Here is a 19021-nt window from a genome sequence, read left to right as displayed (position 1 = left end):
CGCTTTCCCTTCCATTAGCCTTGATGGAACCTGGAACCTCAGATACCGACTCTAAACTACGTTGACGGGATTAATGCAGTCAGTTAGGCATTAGTGATATAATATACTGTGGGTCTGCTGTGCTGGTAACAAGACTTGGTTAGGATGAATTAAATGCACTCCATAGAACGTCAACGCAAAATCCAAGCTTTTGATAACGTCCCTGCGTCGGCGGTTCTTCTTCGTTTTTGTGAAAGTTCTCTTTCGAGAGAACATTTTTCAGAGCCACCAATTAGCAGTTGGACCCGACATAACGACATGTAGTGAAAATAAAAAGTTTGGCATTCTTTGGTTGGGTGACACGAGAAAATGTAGTTAATTGGGTGTCATTTTTAAAATGGCATATCATTTGATAAACATTTTTTTCCATATTTGTGTCTTTACCATAGCATTTCAAGTAATTATAGATTAAACTATAGGGCTAGGGGCCTCTGTTTGAGAAACACTGTTTGAGGTGAATACATTCCTGGGAATAAGAGAAAAGATTATACTTCATTTTTCTACCTCCCTTTAACCCTTCTCAAAACTGATAATTCCTCTTGCATTAATGTGGAGTACAATTATTCACACCTTTGCTAACAAGCTCATTACCAGTTCTGCATTTCTAAAGTCAGTCTGAACAGGGTCAAACCTGCCTACAAATTGATTATAAATTACAAAGATATCTTTACCTACTGTGTGTTAGCAAAGACATTTGCTTGTTATTAGGTGTGAACTCCTTTCAAATAAGGATGTGAAACTTTGAGGAAATTTCCGATAAAAGGAAAAAAAGGAAACCCGATTTCCACAGCGATGTAATTACATTTCAACGTAGAGCTGGACACGATAACACAGCATCAACAGAACTGTTTGACATCTGTTATAATGGACCGCTCACACGGTCTCACCCATTCACACCACGACAAATACAGATATCACCAATATAAAGATCACAGCTATGAGGTAGGAGGAGTCCGTCAACTTCCATTCACTCGGATGGACATTCAACACCGTGCATAATCCCCCTTTTAACAAACACCTGGAAGTTAAGTGTCCCTCTCGTACAGACAAGGCGTCCGTGTGGCAGCCGGTGGTTGAGCGCATAAGTGCGGCACCGGTAGGAGGGGCGCCAACATTTTAACTGCAACAGGTGAGATAAGTGCTCTGTCGTTTTATCTTTTAAGTGCCCGAAGGATTCCACGGCCACCCTGTGGAGGCCCCATGAGAGACTAAAATAAAGCCAAAGTCAATATTTCAGGAATGTTCGAGGGGCCCTGGGCTGGTACGGTACAGCACCGGGGTCGGCGGGAAGGTGGCAGCTCAGTCCTCCAGCGAACGGAAGGCGTTCTGCATGTCCTCCAACAGCTGGGCGTAGTCTGCTCTGATCTTGGCCTCGCCCTCCTTGACCGGGTCCTGAATCGATTTGCGAAAAAAAAAAAAAAGGATATTGGGGCCAGAAGTAGGGGAAGCTCGCAGACTCTGTCTTCTATCGTCGCATTATAGAGAAGGTAAGCAGACTGAGGCTCGGCGGCACACGTACCTTGAACTTCATGGAGCTGATCTTGTACAGGACCTCCCCCATGTGCTCCCTGATCATGGCCCAGGTGATCTTGTTGTCGCTCTGAGCCGTGGTCTCCACCGCGTGTCGGGCCAAGTCGTAGAACGCCATCATGTTGGAGAGGATTCCCACCGTTTTGTAGAAGGGGCAAAACCTGCATGGGGGGGCGGGGCGACGGGAAAAAGCTTTCACCTCGAATTGTAATTACCGCTTGATTGCCACTATAGAGAATTGAAAAGTCTTGGCCATCGGGACCATCTTCTTGGGCGATGGGGTCGCACCATCGGATGGGGTCGCACCATCGCACTGTGTGTATTTTCTCTGAGACTGGGGCCAGACGCAAAACAGTCCAAGTCCCATGGACCGATGCTGCGTTTTAATGGAGCGTACAATTTATGATACAATTTTAAATCTTTTATTGGGGACGTTACTGGATTCATATTTGAAACACGTGTCACGCATTTGAAGTGAAGTGTCGCTTAGTTTACCTGTCGTACGGGGTGTAACCGTTCTGCTGCAGGAAGTCATCCTTGATGAGTTTGGCAACTTCCAACGTGATCTTGTCGGTCTCAGCCAGTGAAGCCTCGGTGTCAAACAGAATAAATAACATTAGTCAGGTTCACGCTGAATTCACTGAACTTCACCTGCCTCGCGGAGTCATTCATTGATGGCCCCCGAGCCAAACACAAGGCTAGTTCCAGAAGTATTTTCTCGAAAGGAGCGCCGTCTAAGATTCTCTGATGTTGTTGAACGAAATTACTTTATGTACGGTCAATCTGTTTACACTTCAGTGCTACGTGAAAGGGAAGATAAACAGAGAAATCTGTTCCTTCACTGAATTCATTTTTTGATCTCAGGTAGTACTGATGCTTGCTCGCTGCCCTATCCAGACCTTTGATGATTGTATAAATGTCATTGTCATCCTATTGTGTCTGCGCACAAAGTTGTCTCGATGGAGGTGCTTCAACAGAACTGGCTCCTTTTGCCAAGGAACATTTTTCCTCAGTCGATGTGTTTCCATAGGATTCAATGGCCTTTCGGTTTTAATCTACTGCTACCTCGCCTCTCATTTATAGTGCTCACCGAATTCAAAGAAGACTTCAGACGCGGACGCTTATCAGGTTTAAATCCCTCGAGAAACCAGTTAAAACTTCATCAATTCAAACATCGATAATCCCGGCGAATTTGACGTGAGGGAAAACGTGGAGCCCCGGAGCGCCACCTTGCCGACAAGCTGCACGATCTCCGCCAGGTCCTCCTCCTCCTGCAGGATCTCCTTGGCTCTGGTGCGCAGGGGCACAAACTCGGGGAAGCACCTGTCGTAGTATTCATCCAGCGCACGTGTGTACTTGCTGTAGCTGATCAGCCAGTTCACGGAGGGGAAGTGCTTCCTCTGAGCCAGCTTCTTGTCCAAGCCCCAGAACACCTTAAGAGACGACCATGACGCAAGGAAACTCTCAGTGATGGGAAAACAAAGCGGCAACGAGATGTGATGATTTCAATGCCACCCGCCGTGCGCCTCAAGAAGAGGTTCAAAACCTCACCTGAACGATGCCCAGTGTTGCTGAGGTAACGGGATCCGAGAAGTCACCACCAGGGGGCGACACACTGCACAAAATTAACAGTATTATGCATTTTATTTGCCGCTATTGCTGTTTTAAATGAAAAAGCTACCACGAGACTGCCTTTATCAACGTGAAACAGCAAAATGTCGTAATCTGACAATTTGATAAAAAGAAAACGTAATTTTGTGAAACTATATGATCTTAACTCACGCTCCCACGATGCTGACGCTGCCTTCTCTCTCTGGGTTCCCCAGGCATTTCACACGGCCGGCGCGCTCGTAGAACGACGCCAGCCTGGCACCCAGGTAGGCGGGGTATCCGCTATCTGTTAGCATTAGTATACAGAGCAGCAATAAGGGAAAAAACAACAACAACAACAACTAAATGTATCCTTTATGGGGGTTTGAGACTCCCTTGGGGAAGTGGGCTCACCAGCGGGCATTTCAGCCAATCTTCCCGAGATTTCTCTCAGAGCCTCGGCCCATCGGGAGGTGGAGTCAGCCATCATACTCACGTTGTAGCCCATGTCTCGGAAGTATTCAGACAATGTAATTCCTGAATAGGCATTTCAATTAAATACAAAAGAATTATAAAATAATAAATTTTAATTTTAGAAGAATTCATTTATATCACAATACAAACTCAGAAATTGGTTATAAATAAGCATTCGCCAACCACGGACAGAAGTCAGAAATGTGAGGTCAAATGGGTAGACATAGATAACAGACGTAATATTCGGGGCACATGAGACTAGTTTGGAATGGATTTGTTGTTTTTGTTTCGAGGAAACACACAGAAAATAACTTTTTTATTTAAAACTTATTTACACTTTATTCAGCGTAAAGTGAGTGGTGAGCACCTGTATAGATGGAGGCCTCTCTGGCGGCTACAGGCATGTTGGAGGTGTTGGCGACCAGCGCCGTTCTCTTCATGATGCTCTCCACCTTCCCGTCCACTTCCATAGTTAACTGTGCAGTGAGACACGTGCAGCAGATTGTAATTTATGCAGATTACAAGAGGGTTGCATAAAACAGGGTTGGTTATAGCATTACAAAGTGAAAAAGTAGTACTTTTCTTTTTAAACACTATTTTTTCCATTTTCAAGGACTTCACACAAAACAAATAATAAATTTTCAATGTGATCTTTATTCATTAAAATATCATGTCATTGTTTATTTAAAACACACACACACACACACACACACACACACACACACACACACACACACACACACACACACACACACACACACACACACACACACACACACACACACACACACACGTTCCTAGACCGAGGGACATCAGAGTAGGTGACACCAAAACGACTGTCTAAGATTTCTTTGTGCAGTGTTTCAGCAGAAATCCAACAACAAAATCATTTTTCTTAAGCCCAGCTTACACGTCCTGTGTCAATATACCTACGAGGCATATTGATTCGAAATGCGTAACGGTGAGGGAGCGATCTTTGCTCCGCTTCCCCGTTCCTCCAAACAAAACAAATAAAAACGGTGTTTTTTATTCAGATATTTGTTTTTCTCCGTTTCCTAATTTAACAAAACAAAAAAAAAAAGAAAAAAAAAAAAAAAAAAAGAAAACTGCGTTCTCTGCTGCCTCAAGGCACATCTACCTGTTGCTATGGGACTTAATCACTTCTGTAGCGGGCAGACTCTCAGTCACTCTCTCAGGCTCTGCACAGCCATTGATAACCAACCAACCTCCAACCTCCCCCGCCCCCCAGTCTACATGTGAATAAGTACCACCACATATTTGTTTCCACTTCAAGCACCGCGCACTGGGTGACACCAACCCTTGTTATGCCACTGCCCTGGCATGATTTATGTCCTAAAAGCAATTTTTTTCCCAAGGACTTTTTGAGCACTTGATCACAAAAGGGGCTATTTCCAAGGTATTCCAGTGCTTGCATTTCTGAGGATGGAATTCAAGCACCTTAAGGACCTGGCAAGAGTATTCGGTAATAGCCTACAAACCTCTGGGAAGTCCCGCAGCACTTCAGACATTTCGTTTCCACGCTCTCCGCAGCCCACGTAGATGATGACATCGCTGTTGGAGTACTTGGACAGGGACTGCGAGATCACGGTCTTTCCACACCCGAAAGCACCGGGTATAGCGGTCGTGCCACCTTGTACACATCTGGGGAATAATAATGCTGTCGAATCACCACAAGTCAAGGCACGGCAGGGAATACAGTTTTGGCAGCTCACACATGTTGGATGTTAAAGATTGTGGAGTATCGGGTTCAGGGTACATAAGCAAGACAAGGAGGGTGAGTGTATAATACATAATATAAGAGAGTGGGGAAGGTGTGTCATTGCTATTGCTCAAAAAGTATGTTTTAAATGTTACGTTTACTTTAGTGTGGCTGCAGTGAACCAGCATGCAAAAGCAATATGCATAAGATGAAATTTTTTTATAAAATAGTAAAATAGTGGGCCTTAGAAGCACTTATCACTGTTTATTTTATACGTTATTGTAAAGGGCCGTATATTTTATATTTTCGTTTATATATATTTTTTAAATTGTTTCTGTTCTTTTTTGGTTTAGTCCGTTGTCAATCATTAGGTTTTTAGTGTATATTACCATATGTTTTATTGTCTACAAGTTACTGTTAGGTTAGTTGTTTATTTTCCAATTTTTCCATATCCTGCCATCTTTAATATATTTTTATCGTATTGCTTTATTATTTTGCCACTTCGATTGCAATTTCCCTCCGGAGATAAATAAAGTATCAATCTACCTATCTAACTAACACTTAGTTTATAATGTTCATTATTATCGAGGAGAAGAAATTAGAAGATGAGGAGGACTCACGGGAACAGGGCATCCAGGACCCTCTGGCCAGTGAGCAGGGGGTAGTTGGCTGGCAGCTTTTCTGTGACAGGACGGATTTGTCGCACTGGCCACACCTGCACCATGGTGAACTTCTCCTTCATGCCTTCGAATTCCAGCTCCAGGACCACATCCTAAAGGAATATAATGTATTATTTATTTATTTTTTAATAGATTGATGTCAAATTAAAAAAAAAAGACGTTTTTACGAGAAAGTCACTCACAGAGATGTCGTAGTTTCCGGGCGGGGCCACGTAGGTGACTGTGCCTCTGTTGCGCGGCGGAAGCATCAGTTTGTGCTTGATGAGCGAGTTCTCGTACACCATGCCGTAGATGTCGCCGCCGGTGACGTGGCTGCCAACCTGAACAGCGCTTCATAAGTGACTGGTAGCAATGAGTTGCGTAAATATTCAAGTTTGGATGACAACTGATGCGTAGCTCTTACTCTAAGGCTTTGGCCGGGGGAAAAATCCCACTTGAGGTCCCTGTTGAGGGCACCGATGTTAACTCCTCGGGGGATGTAGATACTCTGAGTGAGGTCATTGATGTCTTTGAGCGGACGCTGGATTCCGTCAAAGATTGAGCCCATGATTCCAGGACCCAGCTCCACAGAGAGGGGTTTCCCCGTGCGCAGGACGGGGTCACCCACTGACACACCGGCTGGGGCGCGGCGTGTAGGAAAGACATAACTCAAGACGAGGACTCAGGGTTCAGTGTTACATTTGTCAGTTGCTTGAGAGACAGCCTTTAATAAAGAAAGGATACAAGTCTCTTCATAGACCTGGATGGTCGCCATGTCTCCTTCCAGTCGAATGATTTCTCCCACCAGCTCGCTGTGCCCCACGCGCACCAGCTCGTACATTGCCGCTCCAGACATGGCGGTAGCCGTGACAACTGTTTATGGGAGATATAACAATAACATATTACTTATTTTCTGTCTTGCGGATTTTGAACTTCTGCTAAATGTAAGTACGGATGGCTCTCTTCCATGCTTTTTATATTAGTATTATTTTGTAAATTTCCCCGTTGTGGGACTAATAAATGTTTATCTTATCTTAAGTAATATTTATATTATCAGAATCAGTTTATTCCGCCAGGTGCATTTCCATATAATAGGAAATTGTTCTGGTGCGGTTTGGTGCGTTTCACTTCAGACGTTTAGCATAAAATAAAATTTAAAAAAACAGCTTAACAGTCTGAAAAAATATATATACACATAGCCGAAAAATACAAAACAGAAATAGTCCGATTTCTAAAAATATACAAATGCAATCGTAAGCACGGGATAAACTATTGTTATGGGCATATAGGGTATAAATGGACGATAATTTGAACAACAATCTTGATTATTGAATCAGTCAAACCATTTTTACATTTGGTTTGGGATTATGAGGAAAGGCATATCGCACAGACCTGGACCAGAAACTCCATGCACATATCCAAATTCACTTTCCCGTTCTTCATCCTGGATCTTGGGGAGTACAGAGGTATCCATGTTGATTGGATATTTCCTGCAAAACACATAGGAAGTTGGTTGACCATTAACCAGTGTCCCATGACACTGGCAGCAGTCTCATATACACAGGACATAAGGGAAACAAGAGGGGGAACCGTCATATACAGTGACAGGCGATGTTGTTAAAAAATATATTGTTGCGAAAATGACTCAAAGGCCAAATACCACTTGTTTGCTGAGGAACCTGCAACGTGAAAAGGAAGACTAACAGCTTTACGAAGGGGACATTTTTGGTATCGTGGGATTTGACTTAAAAGTGTCAGTAGTACTGTGTGGAAAATGTCACCAGATATTTTTAATTTATGTCTGAACACAGAACGATTTGGAAAATGAGAATTAAAAATGTCAGCAGTTAACATCTGCATAATCTAGCATAAACACGCCGCTAACGTAAACTACATTGATTAAATAGACAGGCAATCTACAATAAACATAAAAAAATACAAATTAACCCTGTTAACCGGTTAAAACACCCATACACATTTTTTATGTTTATTTCAGCTCCCGTTACAGCGCCCTAACTAATGTGTTTCACCTGTCCAAGCTATAGCTAACTGTGGCTAACATAGGGGACAGCCAACCTGGAGGAGATGAGCCGAACTTATTCCGCTTGTAAGAACAGCAATTTATTCAGGAATATGTTCACCTTATTTATAGTGTCCACCAAAAATCACAAACCACTTGATTCAATTCGTGAAATCCTCATCAACAAGCACCAGAAGTGCAAAGCCGATCCGCGCGTAATGCAAAACACCTGGTGCTGCGAGCGGCCAGGCTCGCCGGCAGTCCCAACTTAAGTCGCCGGGTATCTTTTCGGGCGGTGCGGTTGTCCGCTGTGGAAAAAAAGTGACGACCCGATTCGTTTATCGGGTCACAATTTAAAATGGTTTCGACGAGAGACCCGGAGCGCGGTGCCTCGTCCCGGCGTGCGGCGACGTTCCAGGTTCCTTCCAGCCGAGAGGAGGGGGTCGAGGAGCTCGTCCCGACCGGCCGCCAGTCAGATGGTGCGTTCCAGGGCCGCTCGGAAGTCAGCAACTCCGACCCGGTGTGGTCGCGTCCCCCGGCCCCTGGGCACGCTCGCTGCGCGTTACAGTGTGCATGTACGTGACGAATACACCTCCTGACACCTTGAATCTAATCGACGCGAGGCCTCTGTGTTTGTCAAAAGATGCGGACGCTTAAAAGCTGGGCCGTACTCAGACGCAAAGCAAAATAATACAGAAGGATACGGGAGGGGCGAGGGATGACTTTAATGGGGTGCTGGAATGCAGCGTTGTAAGACCGCCAGCGATTTTATCTCAGAGAGCGTTATTCTATCTGTCTGTCTGTCTGTCTGTCTATCTATCTATCTATCTATCTATCTATCTGTCTATCTGTCTATCTGTCTGTCTGTCTGTCTGTCTATCTATCTATCTATCTATCTATCTATCTATCTATCTATCTATCTATCTGTCTGTCTGTCTATCTATCTATCTATCTATCTATCTATCTATCTATCTATCTATCTATCTATCTATCTATCTATCTATCTATCTATCTGTCTGTCTGTCTGTCTGTCTGTCTATCTGTCTCCCGGTAGACACCTTTCTTACCTGCACGGACCCGCACATTCACTGAATGCGAACACGTCCAAAGAAGATGTCAGTTCTTCCGAGTCATTTCAGTATATGTTCACATTGATTGGACACCGGCTATAATTGAAACTTTTTATTCGTCAACGTTTTCAGAAGAAAAACATCGGGGGAGGAAAAAACAACATTCACAGGAGGAACAAAACAACGCGCGGGTAGGAAACAGCAGCAGGACGTCAGCTTCCTTTTTGATCGACACGCAGTAGAATGACGTTGGCGTTTGAAACACGCTGAAATACTCAGCGTTATTGGCGGCGCAACGTCGTCGTTTCGAAGAGAAGGAAAGTTTTTCAAAAACATATAATATTCAACAAATAGTTACACGAGGAACAGACAACCACTGGCGCCGTGCTGACGAATCACATCTTCTGGGGAAAATGTAAACGTCACAGGCGTTACGACGCGGATCAGGGGACGTGACGTCACATGGCTGGCACAGGCCGCCATGTTGGGAGGGGGTCACTCGCAGGGACTGTCTGGCGGCGTCTTGCGTCTTGTTAGGTGGGGAAAAAAAACTGCCACTGAAACCTTCGCAACCATCTTGTGTGTCAAAACCTCGACCCCCCCCCTTCCCCACTTTTGGGACGTTTCGTGTATTTGAGCTACTTCGCAACGCAATTTAATGGCAGCGACCCTCCAAAAAATGGCGACCGGAGTCCATAGCACCCCGTAGCAAACTTCCCATTTCCCTTCCCTTCGGTAACCCAGCCGCCTCGAAAAAACAAAAACAAAGACCGTCTGATGTTGCCAAAAAAAAAAAATAATAATAATTGAGAAAGTACAACGACAGTTAAACGTGGAGGGTCAGCAGGGAGCGGCCCTCGCTTTGAGGTCGGGGGTGAAACGGGACGGCGGTCACTCCGACCAGTCGTTCTCCTCCGTGTCGGAGTCGTCCTCCGAGTCGCTGTACTCCACGGCGACGCGCCGCGACAGAATGGTGGCCACGTCGTTCCCCGCCGGCGCCCACTTGCTCTGCTGCTCCCGCTGCTCCTGGACCCGCTTCAGCTGGATGCCTGCAGCCAGGCACACGCACACGCCCGGCGGGTTGGAGGCCGTGAGACCAGGCGGTGGACGTGCATTTCGGGGTATTTTTTTGGTTTGTTTTTTTCAGTCCGGATGCCACAAAAAAAAAAATATATATATATATCATTAAAATTGTGAAGAATTACAAGATGACCTCTGTAATATGTTGTGGTCATCATGTTACTCAACTTAAACAATGAATAATTACATTTGTTGTACGTTTCAGTCAAACTAGTGAATGTCCTCTTCTGAGACATGGTTAGGGAACTTTGAACATTTATATATATATATAAAATAAATAATTCTTATTTTCATCGATAATCGTATTAATTATTTCACAGATGTCTCTATATGTAAATTAAAATCCAGAAGGTAATGCAAACCACATTTCTTTTCCTTTTTAAATTGAAATAATTGCATTATAAACACAAGACTTCCTGAAAAACACCCACTCATCAATATTTTCCCTAACCGAAGTTCAAGTACACACTAATTAAGTACTTAATGGGGTAGAATGAAAAATAAAGAATCATCATTTATATGGAACTGGATTTTATTATTTTCTCATTTTTTTCGAAAGCTTTCATGACAAATTGAAGGTAGAGTTGAGATGAAAAATTCATCTCCTACATCTAGAACAAAAACAAAAACCCCACATACATTTTAATAGTTTACTCTCTTGGGCATGCAACCACATGACTATCATGAAGAAAAAAACGAATAAACAAAAAAAGAAAAACAAGAACCAATAGACCAATAAGCTATGTGAAAACAGGTCGTTGGGTTTTTCTCCAATGACTTTGACCTAAACGTGCATTTATTTATTTATTTATTTATTTGTATAATTATTTTTAAACTTTCATATATCTGTCTATAATAACTGGCTTTAGTTATCCATTAAATTAAATATTTTCATGATTATAATTCTTTGTTATATTTTTTTAATATACTCTTCTCAATCATTATTATTTTGTTTTGTTCTGCCTTCTAAGGAGATAATATGTGTCCTTGTGGTTTCTGTTTTCTATCTACGAATAATCACTACTTTTATATCGGCTTTTGAGTAAAATAAGCACAATTTTTAAAAGTGTCTAAAAGCATCTAAATAATGACATGCTTATAGGTTTATGGGGCAGGGGAGGCTATTTACTGTATACTACATGGTTACAAACACTACAAAAATAATTTTGGTAAAAAAAAAAAAAAAACTGTTGGCAGAAAACAAGGAAGTTAACCGTGTGTGTCAGCGTCAGAGAGCAGCGCGGGGCGGACTCACCCATGCGGATCGCGGAGAGCAGGTCACTTCTAGCGTCTCTCACAGGCGCCGAGTCGGCCCTCTTGCCGCCATTGTGTCCTGCGATCACATAGGATGGTGCGGCAGGAAGAATGGGCGGAGGAGGGGGACCGGGAGGAGGAGGTGCAATGCCAGGTCCCGGGGGAGGAAGAGCTGGTGGTCCGTAGCCCGGGCCTGCGTGCGGAGGTCCGTTAAACAGGTTCGGCGGCAGTGCGTCCGAAGGCGAGCCGAAGGCCGTCTGCGCCGAGGGGATGGTGGGTCCCGGGCCGGGGGGCGGGCCGTGTCCAGAGCCGGCCGAGCACTCCGCCGGCCTTTCGTTGAGACAGGGATTGAAGTAAAGCTTTGGTTCAGGCTAATGGTTATTTCAGAGAAGTTCAAAGGTCAACTTATGTATTTATTATTTTAGCCGTTTATCTATTTCAATTTTTTTTTTATCAGAGCAAACATACTTGTAATCTGCAGGTGGTGGTAAAAAGCCGTTAATTCGGTCTCCGGAGTGAACTCCTAGTCTTGCAGAGGTTTGAGCTCCATAGTGTGCCTCAATGCTTTGGTACTCATGCTCCGCGGGCGGTGAGGGGTGGGCGTTTCCGGACACGTGACCATGGGCCTTGGCATAGCTAGTGGGATGAGCTGGGCAGGGGGGGGCGGGGTAGTCTAGAAGGTCAGGTCTGGACAAACGACATTCAGACAGCGGATCTGCTATGACGCTGCGTATGGCACCGATACAACTCAGCGGGTCACAAACTCTGGTTGGGTGTCGGCAGCTCGCACGGCCGTACCTGCCGTCCGGGGAGAGGGAGCCCTCGGAGGACGCCCCCCGGCGAAGGGTGTGTGGGTGGTGATGGTCCGGACGGAGCTCCTTATCGAATGCCATGATGTTCCACTCGTGCCGGCGGTTTCGGACCTTTCGCACCTTCTTTGCCTCGCGCTGAAGAGTGCCGTCGACGCATCGTTTTTGCTCCTGTGAAGGAATAGGGAGAGAGCAGGCGTAATATTACATCAAATGGAACACAAGATAAAATAAACAAACACACTCAAGCAAACACAACCCAGAAAAGCTATCAAACATAGTTTTCACCCTTTGCCTCCTCCTTTCATTCCTCTTGTCCTCCGTATCCCGAAGCATTTTCTCCTTCCACAGGTCAAAGAAGTAAGACGGGTCCGTGTAGAACTTCATGGCATCAACGCGATCCTCCCTGGGTACGAGTGAGAACACGGCCAACACGCGTGAAACCAAAGACGCGGCCAGAGGATCAATGTGAAAAGCCTCCGGTACCTGTAGGAAGTGAGGGCGCCCAGAGGAGGGGGCCGGTCGCTGGTCCGGTACATCTCAGCCACGGGCTTGGCGGCGCTGCTCCTGGACACGACCTGCTGGTCCTGGACGAGAGAGCTTTTAAAAGCTTTTCTCATGTTGATGTCCTGGAGGGATACTGTGAAACGATGAGACGAGCACACGCGTCATGCATGTGGGACGACAAATCATAACAAACAATATTGAAGATACAGAGAAACCTGAGAAAAGGTATCAGAGACAACTAATTATGTAATATATATATATATATATATATACACACACACACACACACACACACACACACACACACACACACACACACACACACACACACAGCACACTGATGACCCTGACCAACCTTCTTCCATGCTTGAATCCAGCTGGGTGACCTTGACAGCTAAGCGGTCGATGCGATCCTGGAGTGAGTTTGCACGCACGTAAAAGGTGTTGGCTTCGGTGAAAAGCTCCCCGAAAACGGTCTCTGCGTGTTTGCCTTGAGCCAGATAAGAAATATATATATATATATATATATATATATATATATATATATATATATATATATATATATAAAAATTTAAAAAGACAGAGAATCAGAGAATGTCGGAAACCGGCCGCACTGCAATCAAGCTAGCCGCCTTCCCTCGGCTCCGCCTTCACATTGCTCCACCGCTCCGTTGATAACCGAACACTGACGTAGCAGCCTTGGCCTGCCGGGCAATGAAAACATGGCAACCCCCAAATTTGGATCAGTGGTTATTGACCAAACTGACCTTTTCACCTCCTGAATTCAACTGTGATCACCTGAACGTACAAATAATTTGCACATTAATGCAAGGCAGGCATTTATCAAGACAGTTTTTCTCATGCTGTATGTATACAGCATTACCTAATACAGATATATTGCCAGGATTCGGCAATTTACTTTCTTTATCATACGGTCCTGGCCACCATAAAATGTTAACTAATATTCTGCGTATGAAAATAATCGATTTATTTTGCTAAATCCTTCTGTCAAATCGTGTTGCATATTGTGTGTTGCAACCTCTCGGCGTATTTCTATCGTGGTCAGCGCTTGTAAAACCGGGAGGGTGTTCTTTATATCAGCTGAGTTGTACTAGCCGCAGACCAGCAGGCTCCGTCCCGCCTCGACTGCATCAGCGGTTTGAACCCAAAACGCCCCCGAAACTTTGTGAGAGAGGAGCCGGAGGCGCGGTGCCGTCGAGAACTCACTCAAGCTGCTGAGCTGGCGGATGATGGCCGACAGGGTGTTGTTGGTGACACATTCCAGCTCGTTCCCGATGCCGTCGGGCACAGCCCCCTGGCACAGGTGCCGGGGCTGGATGTTCCTCTTGACGAGGGGCATGGTCCCCGCTCACATCCCCCGGGCGCCACGGCAGCCACCGGATGTGATGACGGCGTCAAAATGGGGATCTCGTAAGTGGAGCGTCAAAGAAAGGAGAAAGGACGTGACATTTTTAAGATGAGTGGGATTATCATCCGCGTGGTTCAAATCGGAGGTGAACAAGTCTGGTGGGTGTGAGCGGGGTTTACGGACCAGGGCTGGATCTTGGACCGTGTTGAATTTCCAAAATGAATTAGTAGCAATCATTGCAGGACATTTTTCTTTGCCGGCCGCATGATGGCCGACCAACAATAGTATCCACCCATCCACGATGATGACCGATGCATTTTGGGTGTTGTGGAGCTTAAAGCTTATACACAAAGATATATACAGTGTATACTGAATATGCCCCTTCTAGAATTAATTTCCAGCACAATAGAGAAGTAGCTGTTCTGCAACTCTCCACCCTCCTCCGCCCGCTACCTTTCAACTAAGCCATGGAGACGGGGGGGGGGGATTGCGTAACGGTCCTTCGTAGCGGCTGCAGATCACTGCCTGCTACTCCCAGCCGCTCCCAGCTCTTTCGCCTCGACTTCCTCGAAAAAGGCAAACCGGATCAGGCGGCCTATAACCATGTTGTCGTCTCGATGCATATCGACGAATCCAGGTCTCACGCAAATTGAAAGAAATCGGCCGTTTAACTGCTCACCGACGAGTCCCATTCGGTTTCCGCTGCACCTCGGGAGTCGCCGCCCGGACGGTCCGTCACGCCGCCCCAGGTCCCGCGTCGGTGCAAGCCACTAAAAGCCGTCGAAAGCCCTGCGATCCGCAACGCGGTAGCCTGCTGCAGCCGGAGGCTCTCCTCCCTGGCCGGCGTCCCGCTGCATGACAATCTCCGGTCTGCGTCCGCCCTGAGCTCGGGGATTTGGCGGGGAGATTTACTTCCGTCATCCAATCACAATCATCAAGGCCATCTTGTAAGCCCTTCCAGGTCTCCCGCCGGACACAAACGCCTTGTTTGGAGATGCCAGGGGGTCTGACTGTTTGACGCCTGTGACTTCAGGCCCGCTGTTTAGGATGAGGGGTGCGCGCGGGGTGCTGTTAATAAGGAGGTCGTCCTCACACAGGGGCCGATGTGTCTTGGGGTTGGTCAACCCGTTTGATAACGTCCGACGTGCCTTTTGAGCGCGACAGCTAAACCCTTCCCGCCAACTAAAAGGCTGCTGCGGCTCGCACTGCTTTTTCAACTGCACATTCCTTAAAGGTGTGAGACGACAACGTCCCACCGCTTTCGTTTTTCTCGATGACACCGTGTCTCTCTTCCCGCACCTTTCGCCTGCGATCGTCGCGATTTCGCCACGTGCCGCTCGCCTGTCGGCGTCCCAGCGCTTTTCGCCGATCTCAGTGAATCTCTAAGTTGGATGGACGCAGGTTAAATGGAATAAGCGGCATGGCGTTCAGCAGGGGACTTCTAATCCACGCACTCCACTTTCCCTGACAGATGGCATCATGTGGACTGTGGGAGGGAGTAATCCATCCCAGATATGTGGCTTAGCCTGTTAAATAGCACACCGCTAAAAATTCTCATTTCCTGTATATGGACAAAATGTCAGCCCACGGCGTTTTTATATTTATTTAATTTTTGCCCTTGACAACATGTGAACACCGTGCAGTTCTTCCGCTCACGCTTACAAATGGACCAAGCACCATAGCATGACCGCCCATTCCACGGCACGTCTACCACCGTGCCGGAGTGCCGTGGGTGATTTGGACATCCCATAATCTCGAATGCATTAACCCCAATACACCGGTGACCCTGTCTGTCGTCGCCGTCACTGACCTCAATGTTGTCTCACGACTCTTAAAAACAAGGTTTCACCGGCAACGCGCCCTGCGCGGCGCTGCCTTGCGATCACGACACGTAATCGGCACCAGGCCGTGGCCTCGTGATGGCGGTCGTCACATTCCGGCGCTGCCGTCGTGCAGTGCGTGCAGTGCGTGTGTATGATATTATCTCATATGCTGTGACAGCCACGGAAGAAAATGGTGCCCTGCTTGCAGCGATGCTCAGACACTGCGGCACCGCTCGCGACACGCGACGGATCATTCCGCGCCATAATGTGGAGTTATTCGCCGTGTGTTTCGTTGCCGATGCGACGCTCCGTGAGCCTTGCCCGCAAGACTAGCAGTCTGTTTTTTTTTTTTTTAATTGTTTTTATCTTTATGCCTACACTTTCTTTGTGATTCGGAAATGTATTCATTTCTTTGCTATTCCCTGTTAATATATTTTCGAATCATTCTGCTCTTTCCAGGTTAAGCCCCTTTTCAAGTTGGCACATTAAACCGTTCAACACACCACACAGTCACAGATGCTTCCAGACCCGACCCACCTGCCAAACAAACAACATGGATTTCACCGGCGCTGCATCAACGCTGATCGACTGCTTGTTGTTGGTGCTTTGCATTGTCTCGCTGTGGAAGAAGGTTTCCAAACATTCCTTTTTCATTCCTTTTGTGCTGCGGGAACTATATCACTCTCTATCTTTGTTGTGTCTGTCTGTCTGTCTGTCTGTCTGTCTGTCTGTCTGTCTGTCTGTCTGTCTGTCTGTCTGTCTATCCATCTATCTATCTATCTATCTATCTATCTATCTATCTATCTATCTATCTGTCTATCTGTCTGTCTGTCTGTCTGTCTGTCTGTCTGTCTGTCTGTCTGTCTGTCTGTCTGTCTGTCTGTCTGTCTGCCTGCCTGCCTGTCTGTCTGTCTATTTGTCTGTCTATCTTATCTATCTATCTATCTATCTATCTATCTATCTATCTATCTATCTATCTGTCTGTCTGTCTGTCTGTCTGTCTGTCTGTCTGTCTGTCTGTCTGTCTGTCTGTCTGTCTGTCTGTCTGTCTGTCTGCCTGCCTGCCTGTCTGCCTCTATCTATTCATCCATCTTACTATATTAGTTATATAAATGCATCATAGTAAACGTGTGTGTGTCAGTCATCTATCTATCTTTTCTTCAATCCATCTGATTTATCGAGATTAATTTTTGTTTACATATCAGCAACTTTTCCCATGTGTCGCCAAGTGTGGAATTCACCACGCCTCGTCGTTATTGAACTATCATAAAGTAATTATCCGATTGTTTGCTTGCCACTTTTGTTTACAATGGGCCTTTTGAAAATACAAGAACTTAAGTTTTCCCATCGCAAAGCAAAGCAAATCACATGACAGTGGGACAAATAATGAGGCAGAGCTTAAGCTATCAAAAGCCTGGCGGTCTCTAAGGGCCCGTCTATGCCTCTATAGACCCAGAGTCTATAGGGTGACTCTTAGAATGCCTCGGCTTGTTTGTCTCATAGTTTAAGTGGTGCACATAGCCATGGAAAGATCATTAAATCACTGTTTTACCACTTGGCTTAATCCCTACAACAAAAAGGGAGATAGGAGAAAAAAAAAAAAAAAAGAGAAAACAGAGAGAGGGAGAGAAAACGGTGGGTGAGATTAAGTGGAAACTTGATGGATCCGAGCTGACGGCTCTGTTTCCCAGCGTTGCCAGGGGGAGTTAAGAATCTTGATTCCAAATCTCCCAGGCCTCAGGAGTGGCTGACGATCGGACGTTCCCCTGTTACCCCCGCGGTGGCCAGCCGCTCTCGCGGTGTCCGCCGCCGTGGCCATCTGCCGGATTACCCAGCAGGATGTATTTTTATAGAGAGCATCCCATTCTTCTCCCGCCTGCAGAGGTTTTACATTAAGGTTGAACTCGGGTGCGTTTACAAAGGCGGATGAAGTAAGCCCTATCCTCCTTACAGCACCCCTCCCCATCTTCTCACTGTTTGGGAGGCTGATACCGCTGGGGCTGAAAGGAGCTGCGTGGCCGCGGCATGAAACGAGATCTCATGCAACGCCACCGTCTGAGGCCGAGGGTTTTTTTTTTTTTTTTTTTTTTCCTTCTTCTTACGCGCTCGCAACAAGGATGGGAAAAAAACAAAACAAAAAAACAAAACAAAAAAAAAAACTAAAAAACATTTGGATGTGCCAAGTGTGATTGTGCTCCTCTAATAGCCGTCAACAGGCCAACTCCTCTGTGTTACCATACAGGTGAACTCATTCCTGGGAAAATGTTTTTTTCCTTTCTCAGCCTCGCAGGCGCGTTGGCGTCCCCCTTTTTTCCCCGGCCTAACGGGATTAGTTGTGCCAGTGCTACCCCGGCTGTCACGGTACTGTCTACTTCCCATCTCTCTCCTGGGCCTCTAATGTGATTAACCCGTTCCCTGTGGTCCAAATGGTTCTGGAGGGTGGGTAGAAGGGCGGAGAGGCGGGGGGCACCTCCCTGGCATGTTCCTCTTCATGCCTAACTCACCATCACTGGCACCTTTGTCCGGCAGGAAGAACCGAGGTCGAAGGCCCGTCGGGGTGTGGTGTGACTGAGAAGGCTGCGAGCAGACAGCTTAAAGACATAATAAAAGTTGTTATGTTTCATCCCCGGTGCCGCGACACGCTTGAATACGGTGTACCACCATTAAATACGTTGATATCAGGCGGATCTACTGCGTCTGCTGACGTGCGCACATCAATGAAAACGTGCGACTGACTCGTATCTCCAGAGAAGCAACCTCTGAATATTTATCACGAGCTTAAGCGGAGACAATAATGATTGCCTACGCCTATCATCTTGTCAAACGTCAGTGTCGCTGGGTTTTTCGGCTGGTTAACACGCGTCACGCCCATTTTGGACTCATCCGTCAGGAGTGTTCCGCGGGGGCATCTGCTGCGGACCGAGACGGGACGCGAGGGCTTTACACCACATCCGCTTCTCTGCAGTGCGGAAAAGCGAAAATGTTTAGTTATATTAACGGAAGTCAATTCACATTGAATTCAAGTCAGTCTCTGATTAGTTGTTAGTTGAAGTCGGGCAGGGCTTCCGGATCCATGA

At 46.2% G+C, this 19021-nt stretch overlaps 2 protein-coding genes across 2 annotated transcripts; both read right to left on the bottom strand.

The window, feature by feature from the left end:
- Window positions 1-822: 822 nt before the first annotated feature.
- LOC307239651 (V-type proton ATPase catalytic subunit A-like) lies at window positions 823-8398 on the bottom strand. Its single transcript, XM_080013155.1, has 15 exons — window positions 8154-8398; window positions 7405-7502; window positions 6757-6885; window positions 6437-6651; window positions 6216-6353; window positions 5974-6125; window positions 5133-5295; window positions 4001-4109; window positions 3574-3696; window positions 3352-3466; window positions 3121-3184; window positions 2799-3002; window positions 2065-2159; window positions 1559-1730; window positions 823-1431 (listed from the first exon to the last, which is right to left on the bottom strand). The coding sequence occupies exons 2-15, from the start codon at window positions 7484-7486 to the stop codon at window positions 1339-1341; spliced, it is 1854 nt and encodes a 617-aa protein (XP_079869281.1). The 5' UTR covers window positions 7487-7502; window positions 8154-8398; the 3' UTR covers window positions 823-1338.
- Window positions 8399-9993: 1595 nt separating this feature from the next.
- wasf3a (WASP family member 3a) lies at window positions 9994-14112 on the bottom strand (the record flags this gene model as incomplete). The annotated part of the gene is made up of 8 exons (XM_080013582.1): window positions 9994-10151; window positions 11438-11766; window positions 11905-12123; window positions 12235-12416; window positions 12534-12651; window positions 12732-12885; window positions 13108-13242; window positions 13980-14112. 8 exons carry the CDS (start codon window positions 14110-14112, stop codon window positions 9994-9996), a joined length of 1428 nt encoding a protein of 475 aa, XP_079869708.1.
- Between the last annotated feature and the right edge of the window lie 4909 nt (window positions 14113-19021).

The sequence above is a fragment of the Zeus faber genome (assembly GCF_960531495.2).
Source record: "Zeus faber genome assembly, chromosome: 14".
NCBI classification, from domain to species: domain Eukaryota; kingdom Metazoa; phylum Chordata; class Actinopteri; order Zeiformes; family Zeidae; genus Zeus; species Zeus faber.
The sequence above is the reverse complement of the archived record's forward strand: the minus strand, read 5'-3'. Positions and strand labels throughout refer to the sequence as shown.